Here is a 19,905-nt window from a genome sequence, read left to right on the forward strand (position 1 = left end):
AATATTATTTTTTGAAAAAAAAAAAAATGTAAATCTCAACCTCAACTGATCTTGACTTTTTTCAATATCTGAAACATATGGTGATTCAGATGCTAGAAGCTTCTTGGCAAATTCACTACACTGATTAAAACGTTCAGCTCCACTTTCAACTCTGTGTTTAAGATCATCAAATTTGTTCTGTAATAACTGCAAATCGAAAAATAATCTACAATTTTCTGATAAAGAATTATTTTTTATAAATTTACCAGTAAATGCTCATAATCTTGTCCATAATCTTCAGAGGATGCTGCTTGCTCCAATTCTTTGATCCATTCAATTAGTTCGGCGCATTCAGCAAAATATTCGTGGCGATACATACTTTCCATCAATCGTATTTGTCTCTGTTGACTAAGTCGTTGCAGTGACTTGAACATTTTTTCGATCATTTGTTGCTTAGATGCAATTAATTTGCTGTCAGGATGTTTAGAAGCAATCATACTAGCAACGGAATGTCCCATTTCTTTTACCAATACAATACAAAGATATTTACAATTAACGTATATACACTGTGACTTTGAAAAAAATAAATAAATTGCAATCCAAAATTTAAAACAAATTTTACCTGATATGATTCCAGAATATGTATCTAGCTCAAGCTCAATACCTTTGTGCTTAGTTAAAAGTTTGGTAGCAGAATCGCGATCACGTCCAAAATCGCTTGATTTCAGAACATTTGTTCGTTCACCAAGCCATGTTTCAATTTCACCGGCTTCGGATAAATACTGTTGGGCTTTTAAGGACAAATCTAATTTTCCACTCTTTTCATTTGATTTCTCCACCAAATCATTCCAAGCGCTTTCAACAATTTCACATAATTCTTCAACTTTTTCGCCATCTGGGTGATCTTGTTCAATTAATGCTTGACCAGATTTTAATGTTCTTTTTACAGTTGGTTCATGACCTGTGATTTCGGCTTGTAATTTTCTATGTTTTTTGTGTAAATTCTGAGTTTGGTGTAAATTTTGTCCCATTTCTGTTGACATAACAGCAGGCAAATGTTCATTGATCCATTGAATTTCAGCGTCAAGTTCAAAAACAAAATTATGGAATCTGTAAATGGAGAAAATCAGTTAATGTAACACTCAGTTTTAATATATTATACATAAAAAGTAATTCATACTTAAGATTCTCTTCCAAAATTCCCCTCCTATTTTTAATAGGTTGTACAAGTTTCTTGAATTCTTCTTGAATTTCTTTTGTTTCATTTTTGATATTATTCGAGTCAAAATGACCTTCGTGTGCCATTTCTTCTCCACAAGTTACAAGCTCATCAATTTTTTGCTGCCACAAATATATTTCCGATTCCAGCATCTGCTGTCGATTTAAAAATTCTTTACAACTACGTAAATCATGTCCCACATCTTTGCTTAAAAGTGCACTTTCAAACTCCTGCAATTTCTTCTTAGCATCCTCAATACAACGATTATGATCACGCTGTGACACTGCTTGTTGCAAGCGTTTTCCCTTATCTTGAGATGAGCCCAGCAACTTTTTCCATTTTGAATTTAATTCTGCGCATGTTTTTTTCACGTCTGGTACTCGATTGTTTACTAAAATTAGATTTTCAGCGTCCTGGAAAAAAGGTTTGATTTTATGAAAAAAAGAATATTTTAGATTTGTTTCATAATGAAAATACTAACCTTGATTATGTTTCGTAATTGACCTTCATTCGCTCTCAATTCTCGCTCAAAAGCTTTATGCTTTTGAAGTTTTCTTGGTAAATTGCTTAGGTCGCGATAATTTTCATCGCTTGCTACCTTCATTTTATCATCAAGCCAAGTATTTAAGTCGCCTGATTCCGCTCTGAATTTCTCATAATCCTTCGATGCTTGTAAATTTGCTTTACGCTTTTGTGCTGATTCTTTCACATTATTACGACGCATCATAACTTCAATTCTTCGCTTATTAATGTAGTCTGCATTATAATGTCCATTTTCTATTAGTTTGTCTGCATTGTCAGAAAATACCTGGGGATGATCAGTGGAAAAAATGGAAATTAATCAATAAATAATGGAAAATGAATTGAAGGACTGGATAAGAATTGTGGAGTAATGGAACAGTAATTTTTAAGTCAGTATGCCTCAATTACCTTCAGTATTTTATTCTGTGCACCAAGTGTATTTTCAAAATCATTGTGTCTTTTTATGATTGCCTCAACGTCATCAAGAGAGTTTCCCAGATCGGTGTACTCTAAAAATGCTTCATGGCTTTTGGTTGTAGCGTCAATTTTATCCGCTTCACGATTAAACACTTGTAATTCAACACCCTGTTGCAAGCATTTTTGTTTTTCAACCCATTTGCTATAAATATTTTCATTTTCATTTTCCAATTGTTTTATTAAAACAGATACGTCACTTAAGTTTGGATTGCGCTGTTCTAGTTGCTTACCTGAAATTACCAGATATATGATTGGATTTTTTACTTTTCCGCACACACCTAGTGTGTAAGGTAAAGCATTGAAATCGGTCGAAAAATTAACACCCTCAAAAAACATGTTTTCTGGGTGTTTTAAGATCCAGGAAATACGAATCAGTCGTTTTTTCGATGTTCGTGCGTGATACCTTATACCCTGTACGCAAAAATTTGTTAACACGATAACTTTCAACCAAGAAAAGTAATTCAAAATCTGACTTCACAGGATGATTGGTGGTGCCGAGGAATAGAAACCATTAGATTTTGAGCGACTTTGGTTGATAGAGTGAAGTGTCATGTCTAGTGTGATGCCCATGGGAAAAATTCAATTTTTCTCCCAAAAGTTATATGTATACTAAAACACTCAAAAATATGTATCGGGGAGTTTTTTGGCACGAGAAAACCGAATATGATACTAAATTTGCGATACAATTTCAATGCATATTAGGGGTATCTCCCGAACAAAATTTTGGATTTTTCGCTCGAAAACGAAAATTTTGTATCTGAGATACCCCTAAGTTGTACTGAAATTTCTTCAAACTTTCAGAATGTTAGCTTTTTGTGATAAGTTTCTCGTAGTAAAGCATTGATTCCATACAAAAATTCCCATTTTTAGTCATTTTTGTATGAAAAGTCTATCAAAAATTATTTGTATCGCAAAACTTATATCAGATTCAAATTTCTCATGAATTCGTATTTACGGTAAAAGATACGTAATAAATGCATGTTGTGGATCACAGTGCGGAAAAGTTCATCTTACGGATGTAGGACATTTTATTTTGTATAGTTTTCCTACTAATTAGAGCCACAAATGAACCGCTTAGAATAAAAGAAGATAATGGTAGAAAGTTAAAAAAAATCTCAGTCATAAAGTTCTGTGAAAATAATACTCAATCAAGAAAAAATTAAAAATAAAAGTCGATAAAAAAATGAGTAAAAATAATATTCAATCAAGGGGAAAAGTGAAAATAAAAGTCGATCATAAATTATATTTTCATTTTAATCTCACTCATTTGGAAAAATTCGATCATAAAATGAGTAAAAATAATACTCAATCAAGAGAAAAGTGAAAATAAAAGTCAATCATAAAATGAGTGAAAATAAAAGGCAAACACAATTTATGATCGATTTTTTTTAACTTTCTACCATTATCTACTTTTATTCTAAGCGGTTCAAATATTTGTAATGGACCCTTGTGAATTCCACTGCTATGTACCGAATTTTTTTTAAATCGGTTCGAATGGGAGCCCAGAAAATCGTACTAAACAAAAGCTGCAATCGTACTAGCAGCTTGTGAGAAAATTTAAACTTTTTAATCTTTTTAGGAAAGCACTTTAACCCAAAATAAAATGAAATGAAAATCGCAAATTCGATTTTAATCTGATGATGGAAGTGAAATGTTCAAAATGCATTCAAGTTTGATTGACATAAAAATTCTGATTTGAAATCATTTATCAATGACATTAGTTTTTCAAAAATTGTATTGAAACTTTCTTCAAATTTGCTGAGATTGTGTATTTTGGCACGAAAATAGGATTGACGAGTTTTTAGGGTGATTAAATTACTTTTATTGCGTTTTGTTGATTAGAAATTGATCGAATTTTTTCCCTAAATGTGTAGTTTCAGTTTCAATCAAAGTGAAAACTTCTAAATCCTTGATCTGAACCACCATAATTTATTAGGTAAAATTAGAACGATACTGGAAATATTAGGAGAAATTAGAATCGTTTTGAACAGGAATTGAAAGCATCTGGAATTCGCGAAACAATCATCTGTATGCTATTTTTTTCAATTTTCATATTTTGTTTTTGGTTTGCAATTATTTCCCGTTTTTTATTTATAATTTATTAATTTATAAATTAGGTGTGGATAATTGGATTTTATATTTATTTCCATTGTGAGATTAAATTCAGTGCACCTTTTACAATGAGAATGGCAAATATGAATTCTCATTTTGTTTGAAGAAGTTTTTAACATAGAAACAAGCGCCACCGCATTTACACATGGTTTGCACATAGCGGCGACAATAAACACTATATTCTCTAGAAATATTAGAAGAAATTAGAGGCGTATTATTATTAGTGCAAATGAGATAAATTGAATTATTAATTCAATATTCCAAAATAGTTAGTACTAGAAATGGTGGTTCCACCCTTGTGTAAATCTCATTTTCTTGCTAAACTACATAATCTCAGCAAATTTGAAGGAATTCCAATGCATATTAGAGGTACTTCCCATACAACATTTTCGTTTTTGAGCAAAAAATACAAAATTTTGTTTTGGAGGTATTTCTAATATGCATTGAAAGTTCTTCAAACTCTCAGAATTTTTTTTTTAAAGTTTCATGATCTGCAGATCATTACGATATCATACAGGCATGGCTTCTTGAAGAGAGTGTCGAACATTATTTGTATGGCAAAACTATCTAACTAAACTGCATCACATCAGGCATGACTCTATCAACCAAAGTCGCTAAAAATCCAATGGTTTCTATCAGTCTATGTATTTCGGATGGATATCCATCCGAGATATTTTAGAATATCTGGATATTTAACGCAACTGCACAGAGCCAGAGCTGTGTGCGTCGCACATATGATCTACGGTATGTCGCTACACGTAAAATACAGACACAGTGTGACAGTGTGACTGTGTACGTACGGCACTTGATACACATATACATCGCGACATACCGTAGATTCTATTTGCGACGCACACAGCTCTGGCGCTGTGCAGTTACGTTGAATATCCAGATATTCTAAAATATCTCGGATGAATATCCATCCGAAATACATAGACTGGTTTCTATTCCTCGTGACCCCCAATCATCTAGGTTGAAAGTAATCGTGTTAACACATTTTTGCGTACAGGATACAGGGTACCTCGCACATACATTCGGACATCGAAAAAACGTCTTATTCAAGGCCCCGAAAACACGTGTTAATTTTTAGACCGATTAAATAAAATGTTATTCAAAATCAGTAATGTGCGAAGGGTAAACCCCCCCTGTGATTTGGATGAATTCTTTTCGCGAAAATTTTTCGAATTTGCTAGGGTTTTTGATTCTAAAAGTGAAGACCTTTTTTTTAGCTCATCAAAGTAGAAAATTGAGGAGAATTCTTTCAATTTCCTAGGTCTTTTGGTTCAGAGTGATTTTTTTTCGATTTGCTTGGGTTTTTCGCGGAGGAAATTCTTTCGATTTGCTAGGGATTTTCGCCTCAAAAAGTGACTTCCAAAAAAAAAAAAACCAAAATTTGTCTGATTTGCTAGAGAAATTTTTGGTTTCGAAAAACCACCCCCCCTGAAAAATTTTCCTCGCACATTAGCACATTACTTTGTACTTACCGAGCGCAATAACTTCTTTGAACTCATCATTTTGACCTTTAATTTCGTCCCCAAGTTCATTGTGCTTTTTGAGGAGATTTTCAGCTGTCTCAACATCGCGAGCACTTTCATTAGACTCCAAAGTATCTTTCATAAAATCGATCCAACCGAGTAAGTTTTTAGAACTGTTCATGAAAATTTGTTGACCAACTGCACTCTCCAAACGAGAACGTCGGCCAATTGCTTTATCCTGTGTTTTTTTCCACATTTCTTTAATTTCTTTTTGACGATTTGTCACATTAGATTGTTCGTGTGGATATGAGTTCTTCACACTGTTACCTAGCAAATTAACTCGAGTAATTTTTTCTTCGAGTGGTGCCAGCTCTCTTTCTAAATGTTGGTGACGCCGTTGTAATGCTTGTATAGTTTTGAGGTCTGGACCAACATCAGCAATATCAAGCTGGCTCATTTTTTCATGCATCCAATCAATTGCTTCGTCACAAGTTCGATTAAAAAGTTCAACACTAGATGCTCCTTCAAGGTTCTTTTCTCTCTGTGCTTTTAAATTATTTAAATTGTTCCATTGTTGCTGAATTTGACGTTGACGGTATTTTACTTTATCCAATTGTGAATGACCTTGGCGTATAAAATCTTCGACTGCTCCATCTATTGCTTCAATTCGTTTGGATGATGCAGATAAGTCAGTTAAAAACTTTTCAAATTTACGTTTAGACGTTTCAACGTCTTTATCATCCAGCTCCTCACTTTGGAGCATTTTTTCTTTATCTTTTATCCATTTTTCAAAATCATCACATTCACGATAAAATCCAAATAAACATATTGAATCTTCAAGAAGAGCATATCTCTTTTGTGCAAGTAATTGTAACTGATCATATGTAGTGTTGATTCTTTTTTGTCTTTTTTCAACACTATCACTGCTATCATTTGCTTCATTCGCGGAACGACGCTTCACTAATGGTCGAACCTGGTATATATAAAATGGTAGATATTTTTAGGCGTCTCTTAATACAGGTGTCTAAACTTGTTGTGTATTTATTTTCATTCATTGATATCGAGGAAACAATCTATTACTGTATCATTTACCTGGGACACTTTTGTCGGTTTTATTCGTTTAACTGGAACAACTTGACGTACGAGAATAGTTTTTTTGACTTTTTGAATTGTACGTATTTTTTCTGTTTTGGGCACTAAGCATGGCACCGGACGAGGTTCTATTTCTTTAACATAATTCGCCGGAACAAATCCCTCCGCTCCATCCATTTTTCGTACTGACCACCAATCTGAAACATTTTTTTTATTATACAACTCCCTTTAAATTAGTTATTAGCAATATTATCGAAAACTGAAAATCTTCACCTTCGTTCGTCTTATTGAGCAAGATCATGATTTCACCTTTACTCATTGTCATCCCTTGTCCATCAAATGCATAGGTAGCACGAATATGAGGTAAAATCTTATTTTCAGTAACCATTCGATGTTCAACTTTTTCAACAGGTTCCTCTTCATAAACTTCTTTTTGTACTAAGCGAGTTTCGTTTACCCATTCCTCTTGCTCAACATCAAGCGTTGGTTCATTTTCAACGGTTTGTAAATCCAACGTACATATTCCAGCTTTAATCAGCTTATCGGCTTGTTGATTCAGATTAAGAATATCTCCCATATAGGCATTCAATTCACCTTGAAGAAAAAATATAAATAACGAATAATAATATGTAATAAATATTTAATAATTATTAATTTACCTTGTAGATCACGATGCCTTGATAGTAGAGCACTGGAAGATGGTTCGGAATCTTTTTTAATTTTGAAAATTAATTTTTTTTATTAGTCCAAAATAATATTAAAGAAATACTAATTAACAAACAAACCTCCACAATCCTTTGATTCAAGCAATGTAATTTTTTCATTTAACCAACTCTCCGCTTCATTGGCGTCGGTATGATAAATATAAGCTTCAAATGCATCTTCCAACTGTCTTCTTCGTAAATCAAGTAAATCTTGAAGTGATTTCCAATGTTCTTGTAATGATTCAACGCGATTTTTGATTTCAGAATGCCGTAAATGATTTTCGTTTATCAATTTTTGTCCCGCGTCTATCATTTGTCTAGATTTTGGTTTTCTTGTTTTAATCTCATCCTCAAGAGCTTTGTGCTTCTGTTGTAAAGATACAACTGCTCTTAAATCTTTAGCCGATACACCTAAATTATGACCGAAAATAGAAGATATAAATTAAAAAATACTGATAACTACGGCATAATGTGCACCCGACTCAATGTTGTATTTTGTTAAATTTCAAATTTGATTTTCAATTCTGAATGATTCATTTATCGAAAATAAAATATAAATCACCGTCGGATTACCCTCTTCCCCCTGGAAAATGGATTTTGAAATTTTCCCTTTACAAATTGAGAAACCTTTTTTGGTTAGAGGGTTTTCTATTTATAGCTCTGTCTACTAATATCATAGCTTCTGACCAGGGGTCCGAGAGGTTGGATTAGATCGGGGAGTGTACTAGGTCTGCTATCCAGCAATATACGTAGTTCCTCGTTGCTCAGGTCTCCTCCCCTGGAGAACAGATTAGGGAATTACCCCTTTACAAATTGAGAAAAATATTCTTTCGATTTGCTAGGAATTTTGGCGAAAAAATTGAAGACCTTTTTTTGCTCTTCACTTTTTCTAAAACGGGAGAAAATATTCAATTTTGCTAGGGTTTTTGTTGGCGAACATAAGAATCTTTGAATTTGCTAGGGTTTTTTGAGCCAAATGCTCTGAGACAAAAACCCCCCCCCCCCCCCCCAAATGCATTTTTGAATTCGTGAGAGTCAAATTTTGTAAAAATTTTGAAATTGACCCTCCTCTTGGATCGTCAACTTCAGAAGCTATGACTAATATTCGACACAGACTAACTAAGACATTCAACTCGTCAGACAAAAGGAATTTTATTGCTATCGATTCGAATGAGAAAACATTGATATCTCTAGTGCAATTGTATTGCGTCACCGAAAACCGTGAAAAACTTAGACATTCAAAAATTACTGAAGATGAATCATGGGGGACATCACAAACATACGCCAATTCAAGAAGGATTCCCAAGGAAAATAAATTGGGATGGATCGATTCAAAGTGTGCAGAGATTGTAATCCAAAATGTTAAGATTTATCAAAAATAATTCGTCAGTAAATCCCGAGAATGGTGAATTATTTGATGCGAACAATAGCAACTGACAAGCAGCAAAAAATTCAAACCGATAATATAAAATCGTTGAAAATGACTGAAACTACAAACAAATCCAGCCCCAAAATTGACCGTCTTTATTAGATTGTTCATATTTGATTTACCAGTTTTGCATATACGTTGTTTTTCAACTAGCCATCCAACTTCATTATCATAATCTTCAAGGAACAAATAAAAGTTACGCGCTTCCTCCAATCGATTCCGACGTTGCGCACATGCATTTTGTAAACTGCAATATTATTAATATATTTGAAAAAAAATCTAAATATTTAAAATTTGTATTCATCTTACTCCAAATAAGATTTATCTAATTCACTTAAACTCTTCTCCAACAATTTTAAATCTTTTTGATTATTATGTTTGATAGCCTGTCCCTGACGAATAAATCGCCTTTGTGTTTCACCCAAGGAATTCACTTGTAGTTCTTGAAGCGCAAAATTTTGTAAATATTCCTCAACACCCAATAAGTGCGGTGTAACATCTTCGGATTCAAATTGTGTCTGATATTCAGAAAAAAAACAACAATAATAAATTGAAGATGATTAAAAAAATAAATATTCTCAAATATCGTTTACCTTAAGTTCGTATATGCTTATCAATGTTGCATCAATTTCGCGCAACAAACTCATAAGGTTGCTCATATGGCTTAAATTATTCTTATGATTTTCCAGCAATTCCAATAGTTTTCGCCATTTCTCCAAAACTTCAGATTCGCGTTTTCTAACTCGATCTTTCCCATGGTAGTTTTCATTTTCAAGTTCATGCGCCATTGCTGTCAAATCATTAAAACGTTCAACACGAGCCAAAATATCAGCTGATATTGCTTCATGTTTTTTTACAGTTGCATCAACTTGAGCAAAGGAAGCACCATAACGACGATCCTCAAGAACCTTTAGATAATATTAAGACATTAGAAGAATTATTTAGAAACATTTGAAATGCAGGTACCTGAATCATTTCTTTGAGGTAACCTAAAGAAGAAACACAAAAGAAAATAATGTGGAAATTAACCAACAAATTATGAAAAAAAAAAATCAAAATAATAAGTAATATACCCTCTCGAAGTATAGATTTTTTTTCGAATTTGTAGTTAAGTTGCTCTAAACGCTCTTGTCTGAGTAGCTCATCACGTAATGCAATTTCACGATGATGTTCAGCATTTTCAAGTCCTTGCCACGCTTTCTCAATGTCATTTATAAGTTGGCCATCTTGAGGTGTATAATGTGGTTGATGTAAAGTTTTCAATAGTGTATTTATAGTGAAGTACAATGCTTCAATTTCGCTTCGTTCCTTGTATCTGAGACACAAAAATCACTCTAAGTACAAACAATTATCTTAAATCAGTTATTAATATTATAAATTACTTTGGTGGTTTTTCAATGGTACGATATTGTTTGAATGATAGTAACTGCTTTTGAATCCCCTCTAAAGAATTCGGAAAGTCCCTTTTTTCAAGTTCGGTTGTTGTTTGTCGGATCCAGCTCAGCAAATTTGTGGTTAATCGTTCATAAAGTGCTTTACGTCGGTCTGCATCCATTAGCTTACCAACAATCTAAATAAAAAATTAAATAATTTTAATACAAGATACATATTTCATGCAAAATAATTTACATTTGCTATTCGTTTCCCACTCTTCTGCTCATTTTTCATTCGAGCAAATGTATGATAATATGAAGCAACGTAAGTTAATATGGACTTTTCATCTGGTCGTGCAGTATCAACATCTTCAGCGTCAAGTAACCTATACAAATTTCCATAATAAATTTTATCTTGTTCAATTTTTGTCATATTACTCACAAAATTGTCCAATTACTCACCGGTTAATTCCAAGTTCATCATTGGCAATATTAAATGCATGATTTAAATTATCAATATTTCTGCCTGGGGTCAATTTTGAATAATCGAATAAATCAGGACGATGTGAATGAATAAGAGCATTAAAACCAAGACCAGAACGCCATGAACTCGTGAAATCCTAAAAGGAAATATGAAAATTTTACGGGTTGGTAACAATAACATGAATGAGAATGTGAGAATGGTCAACAATTACATGAATGGAAACGCCTTGATAACCATATGTTTTTCGCTGACACCACCTGTGTGAGAATAATAAAAATATTTATTATACTTATTAAAAAAAAAAAGAGTCAACATTCAGTTAAATACAAACAGGAGCAATGCGTCTTTAGCTCGTCTTTTTTCGGTCGAAGACTCATTATCCTCATCCTATTTGGAAAATAATATAGAACATTAATATTCAAAGGAATATTTCATATTTTTAAATTTCATTTATGAAAGAAGAAAGCTGTTTTACCACATCGATTTCGATTTCTTGAATTTGGAAACGTAAAATTATAGTCCATATTAGGCCAAGTATTAAACGAGGGTTTCCATCAACAATGTCCTCAGCACCAATCGATTCTAATCGAACCTAAATAAAAAAATATTATTATGTATTATTTGTGAATTGGCAGTGCATAATATTATATAGTCGGTTCGTAAGTACCTTTGTATGCAAAAATGCTAAACTTTTATTAACATTTTCTATCTTATGTACACGCATCCGACCATTATTAGGTTTTCCAAGTTTTTCACCAGATATTATTTCTAATAACTTGAGAAGTTTTATGCCATCAGCCAAATCAATGAATAAATCATCGACCTCCATTTTGGCCTATATCAGAAATATATAAATATTTTCATGAGAATACTATTTTACTTTTCTTCAAACATTCTGATAATTGAGTTAAAAAATAATATTAACTTTGGCCAAAAACGAGTTCATCCATTTGGTAAAGGTCTTTTTCTGAATATGTAGGCGTTCTTCCTGAAGAGTTTTGATGCGTTCATTCTCAAACTTATGAATGCCTTAAGTGAAAAAACATATTGAAGTTTTGAAAAAAATGTCTAGAAAAATATAGGAGATCTTAACGGGGGAAAAAGAATCTATAAACTATGTTCAGTTCAAAAGAAAAATACAAATAAGTTTTTGGTGACGCGAAGTATAGTAGTTGTAAGTTTACAAATTTATAGCGATAATTTATATAGTGTATTTAATTTCATGAAAATATAGGATATTGAAGGATGTCTTAAACCAGCGCCGTAGTATTAAATACCAGGAGGCTAAACAAAGTGAATAATAAAATTTTTCTACATATTGCCCAAATATACGCTACGGTGCTGGTTTAAAAAATGGGATACCTTCACGCTGTGTCATATTTGAGTTATTTTGCTGCATGTTCCTTGATGAGAATCCGCCCGGCTCATAATGTTGTCCTAAAGATGATAATACGAATTTAATTTAATATAAAAGAGATTTATTACCGAAAAAAATATTCGTTATCTTTGAGTAATGTATATTAGAAATTTTGGCTCATAAAATAATACTACTACGCCAATTAACTACTCAGTTATATTTTTTTCAAACGTTTCAAACTCAAATACTCAACAGTTCATGTACTTCATATAATGTAGAATATGTACAATGTACACTTTCTTGGAACAAATTTGTTTTAAGTTCATTACTCCGTACATGTAGTGCTTCCTTAGTGCTATTATTGGCTTCGTAGTCGGGCTTCGCCGCAATTTTACTGACCATTATATCAAACTCTTGTATCATAGGTACATAAATCATGTTTTTGGTACTATATTTTATTTTATTTTTTTCGCTACTTGAAGACAGAAAAAATATTCATTCTAACATCTTTGTGATCTTCACGGTATCAATATGGTGAAGTTTCGTATTCATTATTTAATAATATTCTCTGGAATAAAATGATATTACATGTCTTTTCCTCATTAAGGTGTTTACTACCATAACAAAGTGTATGTGTAAGGGTTATTATAAGTGTTTACTGTATTTTTCACATTATTCAAGTTAAATGTATTCTGAGAGGTGAAACATATTTTTTATCAATGAATCTTATTATCAAGTCATTTGAAAATTAAAAATCCAATATTGATAAATATTATTCTTTTTTTTTAATAAAAAAGATTAGACACTCAACCAATGCGTGATGATGATGACGCAATTGGAGTATATTTTCAATGCACTTAAGTGAAAAAATAACAACAACAACGCCATGTGAAAGATACACATCATATTTACCATACACATTTGGAATTAAATGACTTCACACTGAATTTATCACATGAAACTCAAAACGTGGTCAATGTTTCACTGAGTGAGTACATTGAATGTGTTTTGCATTTATGTGGATGAAAAAAACGTGATTTCATAGCTTATTCTTTTTGGGTTTTTTTTTTCACTGCCAAACGGATGATGTCATATTCAAGGAATAAAGCAAACGAATTGATTTAAATAAAAAAAATATCCAATATAATAATTTGAACAAAATAATGTACATTTTGATAAGAGATGTTCATGTTTCAGCAAAATTACATGACGCCATTGACATTCTTTTCTTATCGGCAACCAAGCAATATAATATGAACAAGATATGAAGTATATGAAGTATTTTCCTATTTATACTAAATTGTTTTCGAAGTGAAATAAAACAACAAAATAAGTCATGATAAAATGTTGATGAGATCATTGCTTCACACCTCTTTTAATATGACCTAGCTTGCTGCATCTATATATATATATATATTAGGGTGGGTGTATATATATATTCAATTCAATGTAATGCATTAATTAACTTTCGATCTCGATAACAAAACAATTTGATTATAAAGAAAGAAGTTCGTTTCATTCGTGTTTTCGAAACTGTAATTAAAATGTGTTAACTAACAAAAAATATTTCCATTATATTAGTATTCAAAATATAAGATTTCTATTTTTTGCCATGAAAAAAGATCAGTTATGTGGCGAAAACGATGTATACCTTATAGCATCCCAAAAACAGTGATTTCTTAATATTTCCTATAATTCGTATGTAAAAATGATCGATTTGATACTACAATTTTTTTTAAATTATACATTTTGAACTCATTTTTAGTGAAGTGCAATTAAATTTTAAAATATATATATAATTTGAAATTTCACACTCTGCTGATCATCCCTTTGAAACGTTTCTTTTTGTTTTTTTAATTCTCGCTTAATTCGAAAATATACAGAAATGTACAATTTTGGTGTAGACATATGCGTTTCTATAAATAAAAGTATACATATAGATTTTTGTATCACACATGTGGTGTGCCTTCCGCTTTTCTTTGTAGACCATGTCTCCTTTAAAAATTGTCCATAAATGGAAGCTGATCGTTTAGAACATAGAATATTTCAAGATGGGTATACTTTTTCTTGATAAAAGCATTATTTATTTATAAATTAATAATCAATAATATTAGTTGAATGACATATATTTGTCAAATAAAAGTGTTTTTATTGTTGTTGTTTTAACGGTTTGATATTATATGGGATACAAATCATGCAATAATGCAGTAGTCAATAGAATTATAATTTAGTCTAGAGTCAGGCTTACACATACATACATTTCATTTTATTTCTTTCAGAATATCGAAAAAAATCGGATATAAACACGTATTTTCAATTATAGATTACAAGAATAACTGTAAAAAAACGAGAATGTGGTAAATTCTGCATGAACGAAATGCTGTATTCATGCCTAGGGAATGAAAATTGTCTATATTATCTTTAAATTATTTCATTGATAGCATTCAATTAGAAGTGATTTCTCTTTGCTATTATTATAAGCTAGAAATTGGCCTAAATTTGCGACAACAATGATAACGGTGCGATGTATTTGTTTGAATAAAAAATGGAAGGCGAAAACATCTGAAGAGTTATAAAATTCAAGATCAATAAATTATTAATAAATACTATGGCATTATCTCGAATACAAAGACAATGTAACAGTGAACAAACACTGATAAAGAAAACAAACACAATCATATCACGAAGAGGCCAATAACGAATAACCGGAAGAAAGAGAATTAAAGAAATACCTGCACACATTGAACAACAAACCTGTACTGTTGGCGCACTCTTGAAATCAACGGATTTAAACTATACCACGTTGCACAAACTACTGAATACATCTTAAAACTTACTTTATGAATGTGTAGTATGAATAAATATATTTACAAGTAATGTTTAGATGCTGTTAAAAGCATCTCTCCAAAACGAATTCTATTTGTATATTTCTATATGGTGTTGGTATTTTCTTGAAATTGGTCATCATTTCATACAAACTTATAGACGAAAAAATATTGTTATAAATACAACTATACGTACCGGTTCTCACACCTTCGTAATATCCCAAATCCAGTTTTAGATCTTTTTATACGTCAAAAGAAAAACTATTCCTCACTTCTTGTATTTGTCAACTGTTTTAGGTGATTGATCTTATCGAAAATCTAACCGTCCAATCAAAAAAATAACATAAACAATATTCTTCTGTTATTTATTTTAACAATTGTAATTGATATGTGAATTGAGCACTTTTTTGATGATTGGTTAGAATATTAAATTCAGTTTATTGTGTCCAATTTTATACACCCACTCAATATATAATTTCAAATAGATATTTAACGCACAAATAGAATATTTTTACTATCGCAAATATTATTGATTTGAAATGATCTAGATTTGTAACAAATCATTTGTTCATCAGATCACAATTTTTTTTGTTATCTTCGTATCTTCGCTTTTTCTCCAATATTATTATTCCCTATTTTACATATTTAGTCAGAGTTTTTTTCGTGTTCGCATGACTCCATGTTCGTTCATGGAAAGAGCTCACTAAGTACTGAGACGCTACTTTACGATCACTGTTAGTATGTACAAAATATCGATATCTATGTATGTGTTTACTGAACACATACACACGGAAAGTTACCTGATTCTGGAATGTCTTATTAATATGTATGGACATTGTATATTATTGTATTTTCGCGGTATTTGTAAAAAGAAATATGCTTGTAAGAAGAAATATATAGTTTTAATGTTTCAACAAACCGGCATTGTTCTTTTTATTTTTATTTTTCGTTGCAAAAAAGCAACGCTGTTTTCTACTGTATCTTGCTGTTATGTTCTTTCAATTTAAAATGTCATCAATATTATATACTTTAAACAACACCATAAAATACAACTTCTTCGTCGCCTCAATATCAGAAAATTAGTCAAATTTTAAAACAATTGTAATTGCAAGCTAACTTTTCCGCATGAAAACCAAAAAATCGGGAATTAAATATGCTTCCATTAACTTAATACCCATGAAACCTCGGAAATCTTTTTGAAACTTTTTTTTTTTTGAAACTTTTGAGAATTTTTGTACTTAACATTTTTTAAGCCTTCAAATTGAAAAAATATTAAAATTTAGGTATGTGGATCGCCGTTGGGCCCAAACAAGAGTTTTCGTGGTAAAAAGTAGATGTACATTTTTCGAATTCTTAGGCAGTCTAATTTACTCTGCTTAACCAAATTCATTGAAAATTTGACCAAATACACTACCCTGCAAAGTTTAAGACCACCTATAAAATTTAATTTTTGTTCCAATGTTTTTGAAACATTTAGTAAAAATATAGTTTGGAAATTGAAGATGCATAAAAATTTGTTATATTGCCTACCTATGCATGATGTACAAATTTTGCGGCCACTCCACAGGACACACTGCACATCATACACAGCAATATGACCAGAAATAGCCTCTAAAAATGTTTTAATAATAATAATAATAACTGCACCGAACAGCGTTCCTTCGCCTTGGTGATTTATTGAAAATAATTTAATTAAATAAATATAATATAACTAGCCGTCCTCCGCTCGCTTCGCTCGCTACGGCAGAGACATTTTATTGTAATTCCTATCTCTGAAATTACCATCTCTATAGATTTTGACTTTATAAAATGTTGTTCATTCAATATTAATTTCAATTTCAAGTCATGGACCATGATGTCCGACCTCTTTTGTTAACATGGGCTTCCAGCGTCGAAAATCGTTCAATTTTGGTACAATTGAATTAACCTCGAATGTTGAAAACTAAATCCAAAATAAACAATCATAAAAAACTAGTCATCCTAATAGCAACCTCCCGAAAGTGAAAAAAATGCTTTTTTTTGATAAAAATGATTTTTTTTTTGAGACCATGATACTATGATAGACCATGATGTCCGACCTCATTTACCGTGTTAAATGGTGTTAGACCATGATGGACCGTGATGGCCGACCACAAAAACCGTGTTAAATGGATTTGGACCATGATGGATCATGAATCTGACCTCATTTACCGTTTTAAATCGTGTTAGACCATGATTTCTGGCCTCATTTACCGTATTAAATGGTGTTGGACCATGATGGATCATGATTTCTGACCCATTTACCGTGTTAAATCGTGTTAGACCATGATAGATCATAAATTCTGACCTCATTAACGTGTTAAATGGTGTTAGACCATGATGAACAATAATTCCTCACCTCATTTACCGTGTTAAATGAATTTGGACCATGATAGACCATGATTCTTGACCTCATTTACCGTGTTAAATCGTGTTAGACCATGATGGACCATGATTCCTGACCTCATTTACCGTGTTAAATGTTGTTAGACCATGATAACTGCGATAAAACGTTTTAACTCATATTAGACAACGATGGCTGTTAAACCAACTTCAAAAGTACCTCTCCCCCATAATTTTGGGCCGAGGAATCCGAATTTCATCATGAAATTTACAAATTTTGACATACCCCATACAAATATTAAAAAAATAAAAATCGACCGTGATGGAGTAGTCCAATTTGGTCCAAAACCTCATGGTAACCTAGATCTCGGTCCAAAGTATAAGTGTGTAAAGTTTGGTTCAGATCGGCTGAAAATTGTGGGAGGAGTTAAGGACAAAAGAATGGCATTTCGTTTTTATAATATAGAAGATAATATAGATACAATTTGATTTTTATCAAGCATTTTTTTTGGCTCAATACAATACTTTTTCCACATGGGAAATACAATTGTACAATAGGGGTGCGAAAAAGAAAAATAAAATGTTAAAACCTGCCTATAATACGAGGGTCACTATTTAAGTTTTTTCAAAAACATATATAAGACAATGGGGTTTCATCGAAAATGGTTTTATTGTTTTTCAAAATATTCGCCATGATGATCAATACACTTTTGCATTCGCTCGGACCATTTGTCATAGCATTCATGCCACTCCGAAAGTGATATCTCCAAAACGTGTGTTTTGAACGCATCAACTGCTTCTTCGGGCGATGAAAATCGTTGAGCACGCAGTTTATTCTTCACGCTCGGGAATAAAAAGAAATCGTTGGGTGCCAAATCAGGACTGTACGGCGGATGACCCATTAAATCGATCTTTTGACCGGTCAAATAATCGACTGTTTGATGAGATGTGTGAGAGCTCGCATTATCATGATGAAGAATTATTTTGCGACGGCGGTTGTTTTTTCTTATTTCATCAAACACTTCGGGCAAACAAATGGTGGTGTACCAATCAGAATTGACGGTCTTACGAGCCTCTAGTGGAACTGTTGCCACATGACCACTTATCGCGAAAAAACAGGCGACCATTTGCTTCGCAACACTTCGAGCTCGAACAACTTTTGTTGGGTTATCTTCACTTTGAAAGACCCATACAGTCGACTGCTGTTTAGTTTCGGGCTCATACGCGTAGATCCATGATTCGTCACCAGTGACGATAAAATACACGGATTTTGAAACACCACGATTGAATTTCTTGAGCATTTGTTTACACCAATCGACACGAGCCTTTTTTTGAGCGATTGTCAAATTATGTGGTATCCAACGAGAGCAAATCTTTCTGACAGCTAAATGTTCATGTAAAATCTTAAATACGCTGGTCGCACTAATGCCCAGGGATGCCTCAATCTCGTGATATGTTACATGACGATCTTCCATTATCATATTTCTGACAGCATCGATGTTTTCTGGTACAACAACTGATTTTGGACGACCTTCGCGGAACTCGTCGATGAGCGATAGGCGACCGCGCTTGAATTCGTTGTACCAATTATAAATTGTCCGAAGACTTGGTACTTCATCGCCAAAGGCCAAATGAAGTTGATCAAAACACTGTTGTTGTGATACACCCAATCGAAAGTGGAAAAAAATAATCGCTCGAAAATTTTCACGAGTAAAATTCATTTTTTGGTGAGACGCAATTTACATGTTACGGTAAACAATACAAATAACGATCGAATGACAAAACGTTCTGAGAACGTTTATGCTACAAAATGTTAAACTTAACGAATATGACAATGGTTTGCATCGGGCAATACTAAAACATACATATTGAAGAAACTTAAATAGTTGCCTATGTATAATATAAATATATTTAAGCAATAAATAATTGTTGGAGCAAATTCATCCATTATCGGGCATATGTTGTCTGGAGTGGTTCGATTTTGACATTTTTTCAAGAATCAAAAATCGTACCCCTATAACCTATGTAGGAAGGTCATAGAAACATGAATGTCGCAGCGTGTCTGTAAGTAAACATGAATGTCATAGTGACCAAATGACCAAGAGCATGGCAGCTATATGTGCAAATATATGTGCATCACGCTCATTATCAAATATATATGTGCATCAATTCAAAATAATAATTCCACAAATAAAGAATATTAAATGCAATAAATGACGTATAAAAGAGTTCTTCTGCAGAGTTTTAAATTAAATTACGCAAATCTCTTTCAGAATAAATTGTTTATTTTTTTATTTGAGCGTAAGATTTAGATTTTCAATTTAAAACTTAATGTATTGGGTTGATGAAATATTATTGGAAGTGAAAGAAACAAGTGGATCCATTCCATTGAAATTCGTGGAAACTATGCATATGATAATATTTTTCCTGTCGACCGATATTAGATTAATTGACGGCCTAAGAAGAAAACAATAACATACAGAATATTCTGCAAAA

The 19,905-nt window shown here is 32.2% G+C and overlaps 1 protein-coding gene across 1 annotated transcript in view; it reads right to left on the minus strand.

The window, feature by feature from the left end:
• The window catches only part of LOC116345576 (spectrin beta chain, non-erythrocytic 5), a 36,218-nt gene extending 20,565 nt beyond the window's left edge, over positions 1-15,653 (minus strand). Inside the window, exons 1-26 of the mRNA XM_031775017.1 lie at positions 15,245-15,653; positions 12,229-12,303; positions 11,792-11,895; positions 11,534-11,701; positions 11,342-11,458; positions 11,198-11,253; positions 11,078-11,123; positions 10,845-11,002; positions 10,639-10,768; positions 10,392-10,579; positions 10,083-10,324; positions 9,976-9,998; positions 9,603-9,917; positions 9,319-9,527; positions 9,132-9,256; positions 7,662-7,991; positions 7,536-7,586; positions 7,150-7,470; positions 6,877-7,073; positions 5,794-6,757; positions 2,129-2,427; positions 1,680-2,006; positions 1,160-1,611; positions 602-1,089; positions 246-499; positions 41-186 (exon numbers count right to left, since the gene is read on the minus strand). Of these exons, the coding sequence (XP_031630877.1) occupies positions 41-186; positions 246-499; positions 602-1,089; positions 1,160-1,611; positions 1,680-2,006; positions 2,129-2,427; positions 5,794-6,757; positions 6,877-7,073; positions 7,150-7,470; positions 7,536-7,586; positions 7,662-7,991; positions 9,132-9,256; positions 9,319-9,527; positions 9,603-9,917; positions 9,976-9,998; positions 10,083-10,324; positions 10,392-10,579; positions 10,639-10,768; positions 10,845-11,002; positions 11,078-11,123; positions 11,198-11,253; positions 11,342-11,458; positions 11,534-11,701; positions 11,792-11,895; positions 12,229-12,265 (5,747 nt within the window). The 5' untranslated portion in view covers positions 12,266-12,303; positions 15,245-15,653. The remainder of the gene's footprint in view (positions 1-40; positions 187-245; positions 500-601; positions 1,090-1,159; positions 1,612-1,679; positions 2,007-2,128; positions 2,428-5,793; positions 6,758-6,876; positions 7,074-7,149; positions 7,471-7,535; positions 7,587-7,661; positions 7,992-9,131; positions 9,257-9,318; positions 9,528-9,602; positions 9,918-9,975; positions 9,999-10,082; positions 10,325-10,391; positions 10,580-10,638; positions 10,769-10,844; positions 11,003-11,077; positions 11,124-11,197; positions 11,254-11,341; positions 11,459-11,533; positions 11,702-11,791; positions 11,896-12,228; positions 12,304-15,244) is intronic.
• Positions 15,654-19,905: the final 4,252 nt, after the last annotated feature.

This window comes from Contarinia nasturtii, unplaced genomic scaffold, assembly GCF_009176525.2.
Source record: "Contarinia nasturtii isolate CC-2019 unplaced genomic scaffold, AAFC_CNas_1.1 Cnas_scaffold_1366, whole genome shotgun sequence".
Classification (NCBI taxonomy): domain Eukaryota; kingdom Metazoa; phylum Arthropoda; class Insecta; order Diptera; family Cecidomyiidae; genus Contarinia; species Contarinia nasturtii.